We start from the raw sequence: 17383 nt of genomic DNA, 5'->3' as shown, positions 1-17383 counted from the left end.
GTGATCTTGCCCGCCCCTCCCCCTCTGCTTCCGGCCATCCCGGCCCTCCCAGTCTCCTGGGCCAGCATCATGGCTGTGCTGGTCCTGTTGCTTTTCCGTCAGCGCGCCCAGGCAGACTGGGGTTCCCTGTGGGCTGTGGCTGCCATGCCCTCCCCAGCTGGCTCCAGCCCTCTGAAGCTCGGGGAGGGTGGGCTGGGTCACCTGCATTCCACCTGCCCGAGGGCTGCCACTCCCTTTTCCCAGATGGCTGGAATGCCCCAGGGCAGAGTCGGGAGACCTCCTTAGGCTCCACCTTGGTCCACAGCAATGTTCCTTGATTCCCTCCGGCTTCCTGCTCCTTTGACTCCTCCTGCACAGCCCCGGCTGACTCATGTAATCAGGGAAGAAGAGGGGCTGTTCTCGGCCTCCCTATGTCCATGCCTCGTGGCCGCCTGAGCACTTCTCAGGGTCCAGTGGAAAACTCTCCTGCCCTGTTTGACGCCCCCACTCGTCAGTTTCACCTTGGTGCCAAGAGCAGATGCTCTGCTCTGGGCCCCACTTGGGCCACAGCCTCCCAGCCATCTCCTCGTCCCCACCCTGGACTGGCATTTCCTGAATTCCTGGCCCCTGTCCGAGAAGGAGGGTGCCTTCCTGGGAGAGCTGTGGCTGGTGCTGACCCAGGTCCGTGGGGTCTTCAACCTTTGCAGACACCTGAGCCCAGAGGCCACTCCTCCCCCTCTGAGCACAGGCGGGCGGACGCTGTCTGGCAGGCTCTGCCTTTCTTTCATTTTTCCTGACATCTTCACCCAGCATCCTCTGCTTGGAGGTGGGTGTATGAGAAGGGACCATGGGTGTCAGGGTGGGGCTGTCTGCTGTTAGCAGGTGAATGCACCCCCAGTCCTTGCTCTGGGGCCAGGCTGTCCTGCGGGCCTCACGGACCCGGTTGTCTGTGGTCATGAGCCTGCACCTTACTGATTTAATCCCAGGTGCCAGGTACGAACATGCACGCTTCCCTGATGAGAAAATGGCATCTAGCCTGGAGCCCCTTCCCACAGCCCTGGGTATTGGGCGCCTGTCACCTCCAGGACGTCCCCCAGCCAACAGATAGGTGGCAGGTGGAGGGTTCCTGCAGTGGGGCCCTGGTGGCCCCAGGGGGTGGTTGAAGCTCCCTTCGTGGGTGGCATGGGGCCTTCCATCCCCCATGACCCTCCAGTGGCCCCTCCCCGTTTCAGTGCTCAATACCCCTGCTTCTCAGAGATCAAAGCCATCTTCTCGGACCTTCCCCACTGCTGTGTCCCAGCCTCCTGTGCAGTCTCTTGGTTACCCAGGAGTTTCGAGCTTTTACCACCTGGGGTGCCTTTCAGATCCTCCGACCTCTTGGTCTGTAGGAGCACCAGGCCACGATGGGGCGGTGGAGGCCATGCTGTTCACCTCACCCCTGGGTTCAGCCAGGGCTGCTAGCCTTCTTCATGGGAGCAATCACCAGGCCCGTCTCCTCGGGCCGTGCTTTGATAGAAACGATCTTTTAACTGACAAAGCGGAGTGTTAGCTGAAATCATCATGACATGGCTGTTTATGCTCCATTTGGGATTCGGAGTCGAGCATTTGGGGACCCTCGGGCAGGATCTGAGCCGCTGTTTGCCCTCACAGATGAGGATGAGGGTCTGCACAGATCTGCCTGCAGCACCAGCCTGCGAGCATCCGAGGCCCAGGCTCCCGCCTCCCCCAGTCTTTTTCACTGTCTCTGAGATTCACGCTCTCTCTCAGCCTCTTGTCTTTCGCAGACTATAAGAACACGTTGTATTTTCTGAAGTAAGAAAAGGCTCAAATCTTTAAAATTTCACTGTTGTGAAAGCCGAAGTGTGAGGGGCTCTTCTAGGTTAAAGGACTGAAGATGCCCAGACTGGAACCCCAGAGGAAGGGTGAGAGTCCTCCGGGCGCTGGCAGGCGCCAGTTCCTCGTCACTCACAGTGAAGCCCGTGTGTGACTTGTCTCAAGTGCTGATGGAGCCGTCTTCCAGGAGGTGGAATGCTGATTTGTTTTCCTAAAATGAGAGAGACTAAAGCCACGTGCCAATCCAACACAGCAGGACCCTCGACGAGACCCTGGATCAGGGAGGAGCTTGTCAATGGCATCGTCGGGCTATTCGGGAGCATGGTGTGTGCTGATTAGAAGAGGGTGCGTCTGTGGTAACCTTCCTGTGTGTCAGAACGGAGGCGTGATGATGAGGCAGAAGGTCCTTGCTCTTAGGACATAGCTGGAGTATTGGGGGCAGGGGCAGCATCACATTGATGTCTGCAGTTGAGTCTCAAGGGGCTAAAAAAAGTGCCTATGTGTGTGTGTGCACAGATGTGCGTGAGTGCTAGTGTGTGTGCATGCACGGATGCTTGTGAGTACATGCGTGTGTATGCATGGATACATGTGAGTGCCGGTGTGTATGCATGTATGCATGTGAGTGCCTGTGTGCACAGGTGCATGTGAGTGCCTGTCTGTGTGCACAGGTGCATGTGAGTGCCTGTGTGTGTGCATGCACAGATACGCATGAGTGCCTGTGTGTGTGTGTGTGTGTGTGTGTGTGCGCACTGGTGCATGTGAGTGCGTTCACAGATGCGTGTGAGTGCCTGTGCGTGTACCTATACATCGCAGAAAGAGTGCGGAAGCCATTGTGGCGAAGCGCGCCACCAGGGAACCTCAGCAAAGCGAATGGGTGTTTGCTCTACTGTCCCTGCAACTTCTCTCCGGGTTGGGAAGATTGGGCTGGGAGAAGAAGAATGTAGTTCTGTCTTCATCTGAACCGCAGGGGAGAATGGGCTTGGCAGAGCCATGACTGGCAATGCTTTCTGTCTCTTTCACCTTCCCACTGTGTGGGGCCAGAGCCATTCGTGGGAACCCCTGGGTGTGGTTGTGAAGCCGGCCTCGGCCCAGCTCACCCGCAGAGCCGTCTCCAGCCGCATTCATTCCGGCTGTGCCCGTGTTTGGCGTTGGGGGAAACTTCCTGGTGCCTGTTATTTGAAGCTGGCGGCCAGGTCTGTGCCTCTGCTTGGTCTGGGGCATCTTGTGGCACGTCCTTGCTGCCCTCTCTCTTCCGGGTCCACCCTCACCTCCCTCTTCACCCCTTTCCCTCTGCTTCCAGCCTCCACGGCCCTCTGAGTCTCCTGGGCTCCTGGGCTCAGCAGATGACCACCCAGGGCACCCCTGGTTCGGCCTCCATCTTTGAACTGTGTGAAGCCATCAGAAGGAGCTCGGCCACCGTGTTGAGTGGGCTGCCTTCCGGTGGGCCGCGTGTCCTGCCGTGCCGTCTTCAGGGATGAGCGGTTAATCCTTGTTCATCTGCTCACTAGACATAGCTGCGTCAGAGCAGTACCTGCCTCCTTGTGGCCCTAGCCTTGTGGGGAGCTCCTGTGAGAGTGTCCTGAGTGACCCTCTCCGAGGACCCTCCCTCCATCTGCCCTTGTTGCCTTTAACCCTTTCAGTGTTATGCATATCACCACACTCCCTCTGTGCCCTTCTCCCTGAGGCAGGGGCACTTGGAGCACTATGGCAGCCTTTGGTGGACCTCAAGTCCTGCTCCTCCCCTCCATCAGCACATTCGGGCCCCTGGTACTGCCCAGCCTTTGCACTGGCCAGCCCTGGGTTCCATGTGAGGCCAGCCAGGCACTGCCACCTCTGTCCTGGCACGGAGGTTCTGCCAGGGTGTGTGCATACTTTTGAGGGTCTGCTGGGAATTTTTTTTTTGTAGTGGTGGTGAATAAAATACATAAGGCAGAGAAGCAGAAGCAACCGCACCCGGGTGTTCCCTCTTGTTGGTAATCCTGAGGTTTGGCAGAAACCAGCTCCTGCTGGGGTCAGGAGGCAGCGAGGCAGATGCTCCCCAGAGTACAGCCCGAGAGGCCTGGCTGTTTGGCTGGGGGGAGCGCTGAGTCTCAGGTCCTGCCGGGAGGCACAATCCTTCCAGAATCAGCCCCTGTTACCATCTGCAGCTTAACTCATCTGATTCTTGCTTTATCTTCCCTGTGAACCAGGTCCAGCCTGAGGCAGAGAGGAGATGGCAGGTGGACACTTGGGAGGGCTCACTGAGCTCCGCCTCACCATCAGGGGAGGCCCCATCTAGGTTGTGGAGGATGCTTGAGAGAGCCCCGACGTTCTGACCTCCCAAAACGTCAAGGGTGCTGGCAGCGGGTGAGACCCCCCAGTTTGCTCTGCTCCCCGGGGCTCTGTTTGCCAGGAGACGTTTTGGCTGTAAGCAGGCGAGAGCACCTCCAGAACGCACATCAGGAAGACAGATGGTGTGCAGGTGGGGCTCAGGGCTGTCATCCCCTGAAGCTGCTTCTGAAGAGCTGTTGTCGCGGCAGCTCTGTTAGAACAGGCCACACGGGAAACAGCCCGCACCTCTCAGTAGATGCCGAGAGAAACATCTGGTGTATCCATAGGGTGAAATTATATTCAGCCGTAAAGAAGGACAGGCTGGGTGTGGCTCATACCTATAATCCCAGCACTTTGGGAAGCCAAGATGGGAGGATCACTTGAGGCTGGGAGTTTAGGACTCACCTGGGCAACACAGCAAGACTGTGTTTCTATCTGGAAAAAAAAAAAAAAGGACATTCTGTGGCTGGGCGCAGTCACTTGCACCTATAATACCAGCACTTTGGGAGTCCACTTGATCCCAGGAGTTCAAGACTAGCCTGGGCAGCATAGTGAGACCCCATGTCTACAAAAGTGTTTTAAGAATGAGCTGGGCATGGTGGCACACCCCTGTAGTCCCAGCTCCTCGAGAGGCTGGGGCCGGAAGATCCCTCGAACCCAGGAGTTGGAGGCTGCAGTGAGCCGTGACTGTGGCACTGCATTCCAGCCTGGTGACAGAGTGAGACCCCTGTCTCTAGAAAGACAAGGAGACTCTGAGTCAGGCTGTACCATGGATGGAGCTTGAAGACATTGTGCCCAGGGAGAAAAGCCAGACACACAGGGTCCCATATGACTGCAGTGATGTGAAGGGTTGGGAATAGGCCACTCCACAGACTGGTTCCCTGGAGCTAGGGAGCAACTGCTGGGGGGCATGGGTTTCTCTTTGGGGTGATGAAAATGTCAGGGCGGTCGGTTAGCTCAATTGCTGAGCTCATGGTGCTGATGCCACAGTCGCGGACTCAATGCCCGCACCAGCCACAGTCCCAATTTCTTGGCCGGGTGCGGCGGCTCACGCCTGTAATCTCAGTACTTTGGTGGGGTGGGGTGGGTGGATCACCTGAGGTCAGGAGTTTGAGACCAGTCCGGCCAATGTGGTGGAACCCCATCCCTACTAAAAATACTAAAATTAGCTGGGCGTGGTGGCAGGCGCCTGTAGTCCCAGCTACTCAGGAGGCTGAGGCAGGAGAATCTCTTGAACCTGGGAGATGGAGCTTGCAGTGAGCCGAGATCGTGCCACTGTACTTCAGCCTGGGTGACAGACTATCTCAAAAAAAAAAGAGGTAAAAATGGTGAATTTTATGTTATGTGAATTTTTCCCAATTAAAAAAGCCCAGTGTTGGGAGGACAGATGCTTGGGCTTCCTGCCCGTCCTGAGGCTGGTGGTGCTGAGCATGCAGGTGACTGGGGGTGCAGGTGCCGTCTCAGGTGCGAGCCAGGCACCGTGGGTGTGGGTGCCGTCTTGGGTGGGAGCTGGGCACTGTGGGTGCGGGTGCTGTCTCGGATGGGAGATGGGTGCTTTGGGTGCGGGTGCCGTATTGTGTGGGAGCCGGGTGCCGTGGGTGCAGGTGCCATCTCGGATGGGAGCTGGGCGCTCTGGGTGCAGGTGCTGTCTTGGGTGGGAGGTGGGCATTGTGGGTGCAGGTGCCATCTTGGAGCTGGGTCCTGTGGGTGCGGGTGCTGTCTCGGGTGGGAGCTGGGCGTGTATGCGTCTGTTGGTGTCAATCTCGGGTGGGAGCCGGGCGTCTGCCTTCCTGAACTGCAGCCTCCACTCCTCTCTGACTGTGCTCGCCGCTGCTCTAGGCTGGCAGCAGATCTTGAGGATGCAGCCTCTGGAAACCCTCAGGGCTCCCGAGTTTTGGGGTGTTTGACCTCCAGCCTGCTCAGCCCCGAGTCAGCCTCGAGCTGTAGGGGTGGCAGGTCCCTCTCCTGCAAAGTGGGGTGACAGTCCCACACAGGTTGGGGTAAGACCTGCGGGGAGCGAGACCGGGCTCAGCTTTCAGGAGAGATCGAGGGCTGTCGTGGGGTCTCACCAGGCTCTGTTGGGATTCCAGAAAGGAGCTGGGGACTCAGCAGATGGAAAGGCCCCTCTCCGCCAGGTGCTGCCCCCAAGCAGAACCAACTCGAGGACAGAAAGATGCTGGCCAGGCACGCCTGGGGCCTGGGCTCTGCAGCCTCACCTGACTCAGGTGCTGTTTTCTCTGCTGGGGAGCAGGGGCCCCAGCCAGGGTCCTGAGGCAGCCCTGTCCTCATCACTGTCCTCAGCCCGTCCACAGGAGGCTGGGCTCCCCAGTCACAGTCAGTCCCGTGGAGCGGGTTTCAATCTTAAGCCTGGCGACCGTCCTGTCCAAGGTGGAGGTGGAGCTGGTGGGGTGAGGCCCACGGTGACTCCAGTGCGGACCGGCTGCTGCTTCACTCATGGCAGTCCATTGGTAGACGGCCAAAAAAAGAGAGGCCTCATTTTCAGGATGCCTGTGTGGTTTTTAGACTTTAATCCCAAACGAAACAATCGCCTGTGACTCCCACATGAGCTCCCTTTCCTGCCCTCCGATGCTCCTCCCTTTCCTGCCCTCCGATGCTCCTCCCTTTCCTGCCCTCCGATGCTCCTCCCCCGCTCACTCTCCAGCATCCCTAGGCAGCCCTGGGCCGGCGGTGTGAGCTGCCTGGAGCTGGTGGACCCGTCAGCCTGGGTGTGACACCGCTGCACTCCCACACCTACATCCCGAGGCATGGCCACCTGCTGTCCATCACCCCCAACACCCCAGATCCCTGGCAGGGGCGCCTGCAGCACCTCGGGAGTTAAGTGCTGGTGCCGGACACATTCACACTCCGTGCCCATGTGGTTTCCTGCAGCTGCTTGTAAGATGCAGTTTAAAAATTCAACGCGTGGGATGATTTTGTGCAGCCGCCGCTCGAAGCTCAGGGCGGGCACACGCCTGGTCTGTGCAGCTTTGCCTGGGCCTCCCCTGCGTGTGCGTCAGCTGCAGTGTGGGGCTGGGGGCTCGGGCTGGCGGGGATGCTGGGGTGCACATTTGAGTGTCGCAGCCACACGGGTGGGTGGTGATGACTGTCACCTGACCAGAACCCCCTGAGAAGCTCCACATATTCTTTTTTCTTTTTGGATTCAACAGTCCCTTTTTAAAAAGAGTTGCTGTTCAGTGTTGTCTTCCAGATGTTTCTCTTGAATCCATTGTGTGTAGCCTTTTAAGGGAATACATGCTTGTTGTTTGGTCTTGATATTAACTTATAATTTAGGGCTGCAGAATGTGGCGAGAGCCAGGCACAGTGCTGCATGCCTTGGATCCCAGCTACTTGGGAGGCTGAGGCGGGAGGATCACATAAGCCTAGGAGTTGGAGACCAGCCCGGGTGACATAGTGAGACCCCATCTCTAAAAATGAAAAAAACAATATGGCAGGAGCCATGCAGAGTTCAGCTGAGTTGTCTGGGGCCTTTTGCTTCACCTCTTTGTGAACTCGCGGGCCCCCACCCCAGGATAGGGGGCCGGCGACCTCGCAAATGCTGGGTGCTTATGGATACTCCAGGGCTGAGGGGGCACTGGCCAGGGCTCCTGTCCCATGTGGTGCTGATGGGGGGGTGGGTCTCGGGCTCTGCTGATGAGTGTCAGGGCTGGGTCCTGGAACCCAGGCTGGCTGCACCTCTGTGGGGGCTTCTAGGGTGGTTTGCCAGCCCCGTGGGCGGGTGGTGTGGTTGCACCTGCTGGCCTTGGTGACCATGTCTCAAATGGGATCACAGCTCCACGGGAGCTCTGGCAGAGGGAGGTGGGAAGGCCATGCTCCTGTGTCTTTGAGGCCTCGGCCCCTCAGCTCCTCTCTGTGTCCCCATCTTTGGTGGAAGCAGGTGGGGATGCAGCAGTGTGGTGAGGCCCTTACAGAGTGGGGGGCTCAGGCCCACATCAGGGTAGCCCAGACACCTGTGCCCCTGGGGCTGCCCCCCACAGGTGGACTTGAGCTGGGTGTCGTTGATGTCCAGGCTGGAAAAGGCTTCTGATGGCCACTCACCCCTTTGCCACCACGATTTTGATTTCTTTTTTTTTTTTTGAGTCGGAGTCTTGCTCTGTCTCCCAGGCTGGAGTGTGGTGGCGCGATCTCGGCTCACTGCAAGTTCCGCCTCCCGGATTCACGCCATTCTCCTGTCTCAGCCTCCCGAGTAGCTGGGACTACAGGTGCCTGCCACCACGCCCGGCTGATTTTTTAAAATATTTTTAGTAGACACAGGGTTTCACCTGTGTAGCCAGGATGGTCTCGATCTCCTGACCTCGTAATCCACACGCCTCGGCCTCCCAAAATGCCTGGATTACAGCGTGAGCCACCGCGCCTGGCCTCACGATTTTGGTTTCTTAATCTGCATTTTTGCACATGGGCCGAGGAGACATCAGTGTCCCCAAGCGCTGCCCGTGTGTCCCCAGGGCCCTCAGCGATGGCAAGGTGAGCCCAGGCCTCCGTGCACCAGGGTGGCTGCCTGGTGAGCCGATCCCATGGGGCCAGGCCTCCTCAGACCACCATGCTCCTCTGGGGCTCAAAGTGGAGATGTTGGGTGAAGGTCTCAGGTGCTGTGGGTCTGCAGCCTGGGTAGTGAGGCGTCTTGGAGTCAGAGCGGCCTGTGCCCAGCGCGTGCCCATTGGTGTCCCCCAGAGGAGGTTTGCACGCTGTGGTGTGGGGTCTGCAGACCGTCTGCCTGGCCTGAGGTGGGAGGGTCAAAGCTCTTGGGTCTCTGTGAACGAGAGTCGGATGTGTATGAAGACGCATGTTTGCGCTCACTGCCACTCACTGTCACGCCTGGGGTGAGGCACACACAGGCTCTTCCTGTCTCTTGCCTTTGCAGAGACTCAAGGTCCATCCCAAAGATGCCAGGCGTGCTGTGCGTTTGAGGTCTGGAGTCCCTTGCCATTCTAGAATTTGTTGTTTCCTCTTGGTGTCCCTCTCTCCGCCCTCCCTTCTGGCCCTGACGCCCCTGGGGCTCTGTTGCCTGTGGCCACAGGGCTTCCCTGGGTGGCTGTCAGCCCAGAGTGGGATGACAGTGGTGACTGCGGGCACCTGACTCCCTCCCCTTCCTTCTGCTGTTCTTCCCAGGAGACGTTCTTTTCCAGATGGCTGAAGTCCACAGGCAGATCCAGAATCAGCTGGAAGAAATGGTGAGTCCCACCCCCAGCGTGGCCCTGTGAGGAGGGGCAGGTGCAGTGGGAGAGCTGGTGCCGGAACAGTCCGAGTTGTCCAGCCACACTCAGAGGCAGGGAGGGACCCTGGCTCAGGACACAAGTCATACTCCAAGGAGGACGTTGGAGAAAAGGGCACGGGCCAGACCAGGGCTACATGCTTCGCTGGCCACCACAGCCGGCCACGACACGCTGGGCTCCAGGGAGAGTCCTGGTCGCAGCCCCTGCCAGACCCCACTCCTGCGGCTCACAAGGCAACAAGGCAGACTTCCCCTGGCCTCTCCGACTATAGGCAGAGGCAAACCCCAGACAACCAGAGCACGTTGCTGGCGGCTGGTCTGCAGCATCCTGTGTAAAGCCAGGGGTCTGACCCTGGTTTCAATTCAGGTTCATGGACCCTGCGACCTCTCAGCCTGTGTCGCAGTGATCCCCACCATGGGACAGCAGAGGAAGCAGGGGACAGCCGTTTCTGTTGCCCTTATGAGAAACGGAGCCCTTGTGGCTGTCAGAGGCGAGATTGTCCAACATTCCAGACTCCTGTTCAGCACTTGCTCCTGCAGCCCCCTGCTCCATAGGGCGCACCTGGCCATGCAGAGCCATGGCCCATCAGTCATGGGGAGGGGCTCCTACACAGCCGGGACACCCAGGGTCTCGTGACCATCCGCCCTAGCCCTGCCCCGCCTCCTGTTCTGGGTACATGTGTTGGAGCTGACGGCTGACGTGTTTTCTCTCCATGTCCAGCTGAAGTCTTTTCACAACGAGCTGCTTACGCAGCTGGAGCAGAAGGTGGAGCTGGACTCCAGGTACCTGAGTGTAAGTGCACCCTGGCCGTGCCTGCTGGGGCCCTGTGCCTGGGTTCCAGCTCTCCTGAATGCCTGTCACTCCTTCCCTCGGTCTGAAGGCTTCCCACTTCCCCTGAACTCCCTGTCCGCATGGGCCCCAGCTCTGACTTTATTGTCCATTTGGGACCGAGTGCCCCTGGTGTGCCCCAAATGCAACCTGTGGGTGAAACCATTGCCTCTGATGCCCCATGTGCCAGTTCCATGCCTCGGCTTTGACCACTTGCGGTGAAGCTGGTGCTTGACTCTGCTGCCCAGGAGTGCAGGAGCTCCTTCTCTGGCCTCTACAGTTCCCTGGGCTCTCGGCCCGTCCTGCCCCACTGCCACTCCTGTCAACTGGCAAGAAGGCTTGGGCCTGAGGCACTGCTCGAGGGTTTGAGAGTCATCTCTGGCTCTCCGTGGTGGGTGGGAAGGGTGGGCCTCGGCCAGTTTTTCCAAGTCTGATTTTCATCTTCGGGGACCAGTGAGCTGCCATGGGGTGGGGTGGGGCGGGGCGGGGCTGAGGCCTCAGTTGTGCTCTCCACAGCTCTCATTTGCCGCTGAGCACGCGCAGCCGGAGAGCAAGCCAGGAAGGGAGTGTCAGGGCCGCCAAGGGGACCCTGCTGCGTTGGGCTCGTGGGCCTTGGTTTTGTTGCTGGGGGGACCCTGCTGCGTTGGGCTCATGGGCCTTGGTTTTGTGTTTTATTGTTTGACTCTCAGGCTGCGCTGAAGAAATACCAGACTGAGCAAAGGAGCAAAGGCGACGCCCTGGATAAGTGTCAGGCTGAGCTGAAGAAGCTTCGGAAGAAGAGCCAGGGCAGCAAGAATCCTCAGAAGTACTCGGACAAGGAGCTGCAGGTAGGTCTGCCGCCCCCGCTGTGGTGCCTCTCGCTTCGCCTTGGGACTGCTCACCCCCAGCCCCCCTCGTCCACAGGGAGTGGACAGCAGCTCCCCAGGTGGGATCAGACAGAGGCGAGCTGTGTGCCCCTGGTAGACCTCGGGAGCCGTGGGCCCGATGCCCCCAGGCCAGCGGGATGGTCAGCTCCACCTGTGGGGCTCTGTTCTGCTCTCTGCAGCCTTCCAGGGTCGCTGGAAGGTTGTTGGCCAAAGGAGCAGAAACCCACATGGAGTCCTCCCACCTCTATTCCCGTGATCCCTGCCCAGAGTCCTCCCACCTCTGTTCCCCTGATCCCTGCCCAGGAGTCGGGTCCCAGTCTGTTCCCGTGATCCCTGCCCAGGAGTCGGGTCCCAGTCTGTTCCTCTCAGCGGCTGTGGCCACCGCCCACAGGGCTGGCTGCTCAAGGGCAGGTGGCACTCCAGGTTCCTCGAGGGAGCGGCTTCGGTGTTGTTTCTCTCACCATCCCGCCAGTGTCACTGGTGCTGCATGCTGAGTGGGCTAGGACTTAAGATGGCCTCGCCGATGACAGGCATGGCCTGATGTGTGTACACCAGAACCTGGATGGTGCCTGACACAGGCCAGACCCAGACACCCCTCACCCACTTGCTGGGGTCCCAGTGATACAGATGACAAGGAAACACAAAACAAGGTGCCCAGTCGTTTGTGAAAGAAACAACAGGAACACCCCTGGCCAGTCACCCAGGTAGAAGCTTCTGGGCTGCACCCTGGGGCGGGCAAGGTGTGGCTGTGGAGGAAGCCCGGGCCTCCAGGCCACTCCCTTCCTGCTGGCAGTCAGGTTTTCAAGCCTTGGCAAGCCCCGCACACACCTGCCCGTGTGCGTGTGTCTGCGTGTGTGTGCGCCACCATCTCCTTGGCGCCAGATGTGGGTGTTCATGAATGGCTCTGGCCTCACCCTGGGACTGGAGGCCGGTGCCTGCTCAGAGCCTGTGCCCCACTCACTCCTTGACTGCAGGGAAGCCAGGCAGGTCTGCCCATACCCTGCAGGCCACGCCGGAAGATTTCCAGCGTGGGGTCGCCTGGCAGAGCAGGATCGGCCCCAAAGGAGAGGACGGGACTGGGCCAGGGGCAGATGAGAAGGATAAGTGAGAGTCTGTGGAAACAGCTGTATGGGGGTCCCTCGGGTGCCCACTGCTGTCTGCAGCCTCCCACTCAGGCATGCTTGGTGCATAGGAGAAGGGACGCGATTCAGGCCGTTCTCTAGGTGCCCTCCCCTCTCCAGCCACCTCTTCCCGTGTCCCCAGCCTTTGTTTCGATCGTGTTTTTCACTCCAGGTGAGCTGTGATGGGTCTTGTGATCCTTTCCGTTTTACACTCTGGGCAGGCTGCAGTGTTGGGTCTCTCCATGGTGGGCCCATATTGGTAGCCTTAGTATTCCTGCCTGAGGCTGCCGCAACGAGCCTTCCTCCAGCTGTTTCTGTGCACAGATCCTGAGCAGTGGGAATAGGGAGTTGAGGAGGAGAAACAGGTATTTGTTGGTAGACGCTATGTCTATTTTTCTTTTTCCTCCCACCTTGGAACGTTTTGCTACTTTGCTTTCTGAAGACTTAAGCAGCGGATGGTGCCCCCGCGGCCTGGAGGGCCATAGCGTCCTCCCAGCAGGCCAGGGCAGTGCAGGTGTGAGCCACCCTGAGCACCCATGCCGGGTGTGAGAGCTTGTCTTAGAGGAAAGTTTCCTGGGGACGTCCCCAGCTTGGTGTTCTGGGGATGGGGATACTGAGGCCAGCTCACTGAGGGCTCAGCTGCCTGCTAGGGTCCAGGAACCTGAGCTCTCGTCTCCCCTTGAGGCACTGTGGGTTTTTGCTAACAGCCTTATTGAGATACAATTCACGTCACCGGCAGTTCACCATTTCACGGGCACAGTCCAGTGGTTGAGTGTTTGTAGCTGTGCGTCCATCACTCAGTCTGTTTTAGAGCACTTTCCAGTCAACAGTCACTCTTGTGCCCCTGGCTCCACCAGTCGGCAACCTGCCATCGGCCTCCGTAGACTTACCTGTTCTGGAATCCCACAGCGTCCGACCTTTGGTGCCTAGTGGCTCATGTGGCGCGGAGGGTTCTCGAGGCTGATCATGCAGTAGCCTGCGCCAGTCCCCTCTCCTCTTACTGTGGGGGTGGTCAGCATTTCTTCCTTTTCGTGGCTCAATTGTGTTCCGTCGTACGGGTACTGGAGGCTCCGCCCTACTCAGGACCAGGGACCTCTCTCTGGCACAGCTGGTACTGTCCTGTGGCTGGGCTCGCTGGGAGCCGGAGATCATGGCAGGGTAGCATAGGGCTGGGCAGAGGCAGAGGCTGGGGGCTCTTGGAGCCACCACCCTCCCTCCTGCAGGCTGGAGCCAGAGGCCTGAGGCCCCCACGCAGTCATCCTGGCCCTGCCACACCAGCTCCCTGGTTTCCAGGTGCCCTGCCTCCCGCTGCCAGGCCTCTCTTGAGGAGGGCCCTGACCACACACCCGACCTCCGCCTGCCCTCCACGCTGCTCTGCCCTGGGCCCCGGGTGGTGGGATTTACTCTCCAGGCTGTGTGTGCACAGCCGGCTCCTCAGCCCATCCCGCGTGGGGGGTTTGGACGAGCTTCTTGCTGATGGCCGGTCCGTTTGTTTGCTGCATGTCCTGGCACTTGGGGTCTGTTAGGGACCATGTTGGTGCCTCAGGGGCCCTGGAGGCAGGTCCCATCTGTTCTTCCCACGGCGGCTGCCAGCCACCTCCAGTGCCTCAGCGGACCCTGCATTGACTGGCCCGAGGGTCCCCTGATTTGCAGCCGCCGGGGGCTGGACCTTGCAGTGACTCAAGGGGCGTTGGCCCTGCTTCAGCGCTATGGTCCATCTGGGCAAGGGGCCGCCAGTGGGTGCCCCAGGCGCTATGAAACATTTGATAACAGAACTAAGGTGGCTGGTGGCGGGGCTCACCCTGGGGCCCCTTGAGTGCCCTTCCATGGTAAGTCAGGTGACCCAGTTTTGGGAGTAAGCCATGGCGCTTGTTTCTCACGTGGGGGACACCCGATGGCTGCCACAGTTGTCGCGAAGCCCCCCCTCATCTGCAGGAGGGCAGGGGAAGGGGGAGGGGGTCGTGGCCTTCCAGGCTGTCTGTGTCCTGATGGGCCAGAACCAGGAGCCCGGCAGGGTCCTGTATGAGGGCAGCGTTCCTGTTTGTGGCTGTGAGTTGCCCAGGCAAATGGTCCCCGCAGCACCTGTGAGTGGGTCTGGGCGAGGGCCATGTGGGCGGGGAGGGCAGGCAGGGCTCTGAAGCATGTGGTGAGTGGAGGCTGCAGTGGGTGTGAGGTAAGGTGGCCTAGCAGCTCCCCTGGAAAGGTTTCTGCCACCCGGTGCGGAGACGCTTGGCGAGCCTCATCTTCCTGGCCTCCCAGGGCCCCTCCTGGGAGATGTACGAAGCTGGCCTTTCTTCCCGGGTCCCAGGGGCCCGGCTGTGGCTCCCCAGCCCTGGCTGAGTGACCTCCTTTCTCCAGAACTTGCAGCTGCTCCTCCCCACTCACCAGAGGACCTGTGGGTGGCCCCAGACTGGCCTGTCCCCACCTGGGCACAGCCTCAAGGCCCTGGTGTCAGGCTTAGGCTTGGATCCGGCTCTGTCCCTTAACGGGTCACGTGGTCGCAGCAAGCACCAGAGCTTCTCTGAGCCTCAGTTTCCCCGTTTGTGAGGGGGAATGTCCTGCCTTTCTCCCTCTTCTGAGCACTGACAGGAAGGGCTGTGGAGCTAGGACAAGCTGGTGTCGACCTTCTCACGGTGCCTGCGTAGGTGGCTCTCCTGGACCGACCTCCATCTCTGTTCCTACCCATCCACCTGACCTTCCTCTGTTAATGGGAGACGGGGCTTCAACTCTTAACCACACAGGTGTTTTATTTTTGTGATTTTTTCCGAAGTCACCGAGTTCCTTCGGGAAGGGCTGGGTCTGGTATTTCTTCTGCATCCCACTTGGTGCCAAGCACAAGCTGGTCATGAGCAGATAGCTAATAAGTACTAAGTGGTTTCAAAACAACGTTTTGGGGTGGGAAGCAGAGGGAACACGGCCCAGTGTGCTTTCTGCTCCCCAGTGGCCTGAAGCCCAGGAGGCCAGGCTGGGGAGCCATCAGCATGCCCGGCCCCACATCTGAGTTTGAGGGGGTGGGGCACTTGGTATGTGACTGCGCACACCCCCCACTGAGCTGCAGGGAGTCTGCTGCCACCATCCTGGGGTGAATCCTGGGGTGCGTCCTGGGGTGCGTCCTGGGGTGAGTGCCAGGCTGCCTGACTGGGATGTGCTGCTGGCCCCGCTGCTCCAGGCCCCTTGCCACCCAGGGCTGTTCCTGCTGCTTCCTATTGCCTTTGCAAACCCGGCCAGCAGGCCCTGTCTTACCTCTACTTTAGGGTGTAGCTGCTGGGGGCCCAGCTATTGCACGTCCTCACCACTTCTGAAGAGCTGGGGAGCTAGGCTGGCTGGCCCCACCCACTCGTGCAGCCCCGCCCCTCCAGTGCTCTCCACCCTGCCCTCACTTGTGTGGATCCACCACTTGGAGCAGGAGGCCCTGCCCCTCCAGTGCACCCTATCCCCCCTTATGTGGCCCCACCCCCAAACACAGGCCTTCTAGCTGGGCCTCACTCCTAGCCTGCCTCTCAAGAGCTACTGTCCTGGGGCCTGGAATGCCAGCGAGGTCCTGGTGGTCACAGGGAAAAGGCCTGTTGGAAGCACTCCTGGGGGAGAAGCAGAGGCTCTTCACTGGCCTCTCCATTCCTAAAGCGGTTGGTTGCTTTCCAGCTGTTCTACAGACCAGCCCAGTAGCTGCTCCCCATGCTGGGGGCAGCCCAGGGGTGTCTACCCAGAGAGTACGGCTCATGGTGCCGCCCTGGAGATCCCTGCCTTGGTCCCCAGACCCACCTGCACCCAGCTCTTCCAGCTGTCTCCAGTGTGTGCCCTGTGGGGTCACTGGCAACCGTAGCAGTTGTGCCCAGTCCTGAAGACCCTGGGAGAGGCACATGTGCCCACGCCACTGGGGTGCGGGGCAGGAGTCTGGCCCATTCGGGCTCCTCGGGCTGCCTTCTTGAGCAGACGTGGGGGCAGCTGGGCTGCTGGAAGTGGAAGTGACGCCATGTAAGGGTGGCCTGAAGCCAGTGTCCAGCCAGGGGCGTGTGTAGCAGAGCAGAGGCCTCCGTGCGGTTCCCAAGCTGTCCCTGCCATAGAGGCCTTTCCCTTGGAGACTCTTTAGTGCCCCTGGGGAGGCCCTGCATGTCTGTCATCTGGCAGTCTAGAGCTGGCTGGGGCCTGGCCGGTGGTGCAGCCGAGTGGGCAGTGCATGCAGGGTAGGGGCTGTTTAGGGAGCTCCGCGGGCTGGACGAGTGCCCCCGTCCATGGGGGTCCCCCACCTCAGCTGCCGCTGATGAAGGGGGAAGTGGTGGCTGGTGCCTGACTCTGGTCTTTGTGGGTGCAGCATGCTGTGTCGTCAGATGTGGGTTCCCTCAGCGACCCAAGGGCTGGGTGTCTAGAAGTGATTGCTGGGGTCCCTGGTGGGCTCAGAAACCTGTCGCCAGCTGCACCCCACCTGAGCTGCATGTGCGGAGCACTGGGCTTCTGGGAGCTGTGAGGCTGCCGGGCAGCAAGGCTGGGCCCGTGGCACGTGTGAGGGGCAGCTTCGTGCTCCAGGGTGCCCATGAGGCCGAGGCCCCCGATGCGCACTGCCCTCTGCCACTGCCAGGCTCATCATGAGGCAGCGGCCAGGCCTGCCGCCTGAGCTGAACCAGGGACACACCACACCAGGCCCTGGGGGCAGAGGTGGGGCTGCAGGGAGGGGTGGGCGGGAAGTCAGCCAGGCCCTGCCCCGGAGAGACAGGTAGAGTGGGTTTCTCTGTCTGCCTGCCAGGGTGCCCTTGAGTGGGGCTGGGCCGGGGAGCCTCCCGTGTTCAAGAACTGCATGTAATTGAGATGGTGTTTTGGGATTTCCATGAAAAGAAGTAATTGCAGTTATAGGTCAGGGCACTGGAGTCAGGAAGCATTTGGGGCGTTTGTTAACTAGGACAGGAGAGCTTATGTAAGGGGGTACGTTCGGCCTGCTGGGCCAGCGGTGCCTTCACTCCCCGGTACTGTGGTCATTACCACGTTTGCTGGACCAGATGCTGACAGACGTGCCCATCCGTGTGGAGGGACGTTCTCCACAGCTGCTTTTTTTTTTTTTTTTTTCAGGGCAGAGGACACTCCCTCTGTGACTGTATCAGTGGCGGGTCTGCCACGGGCGGGGTCACAGCTTTGCTCCAGCTCCTCTTCAGAACAGAGCGGCTGTGGCCCATTCCACAGGGGCCGGAAATGGGGCCCCAGGCAGGAGGCCCAGCCTGGCCCA

At 59.8% G+C, this 17383-nt stretch overlaps 1 protein-coding gene across 4 annotated transcripts in view; it reads left to right on the top strand.

Annotated features, from left to right (window-relative positions):
• Positions 1–17383, top strand: part of BAIAP2 (BAR/IMD domain containing adaptor protein 2) — a 78412-nt gene that overhangs the window by 36430 nt on the left and 24599 nt on the right. For all 4 annotated transcript variants that reach the window (XM_017879297.1, XM_017879299.1, XM_017879300.1 and 1 more), the window contains exons 4-6: positions 9250–9311; positions 10074–10145; positions 10871–11008. In XM_017879297.1, coding sequence (XP_017734786.1) covers positions 9250–9311; positions 10074–10145; positions 10871–11008 — 272 coding nt within the window. The remainder of the gene's footprint in view (positions 1–9249; positions 9312–10073; positions 10146–10870; positions 11009–17383) is intronic.

This window comes from Rhinopithecus bieti, unplaced genomic scaffold (assembly GCF_001698545.2).
Source record: "Rhinopithecus bieti isolate Rb0 unplaced genomic scaffold, ASM169854v2 scaffold_9899, whole genome shotgun sequence".
Classification (NCBI taxonomy): domain Eukaryota; kingdom Metazoa; phylum Chordata; class Mammalia; order Primates; family Cercopithecidae; genus Rhinopithecus; species Rhinopithecus bieti.
Note: the sequence above shows the minus strand (reverse complement) of the source record. Positions and strands in the feature narration are given on the sequence as shown.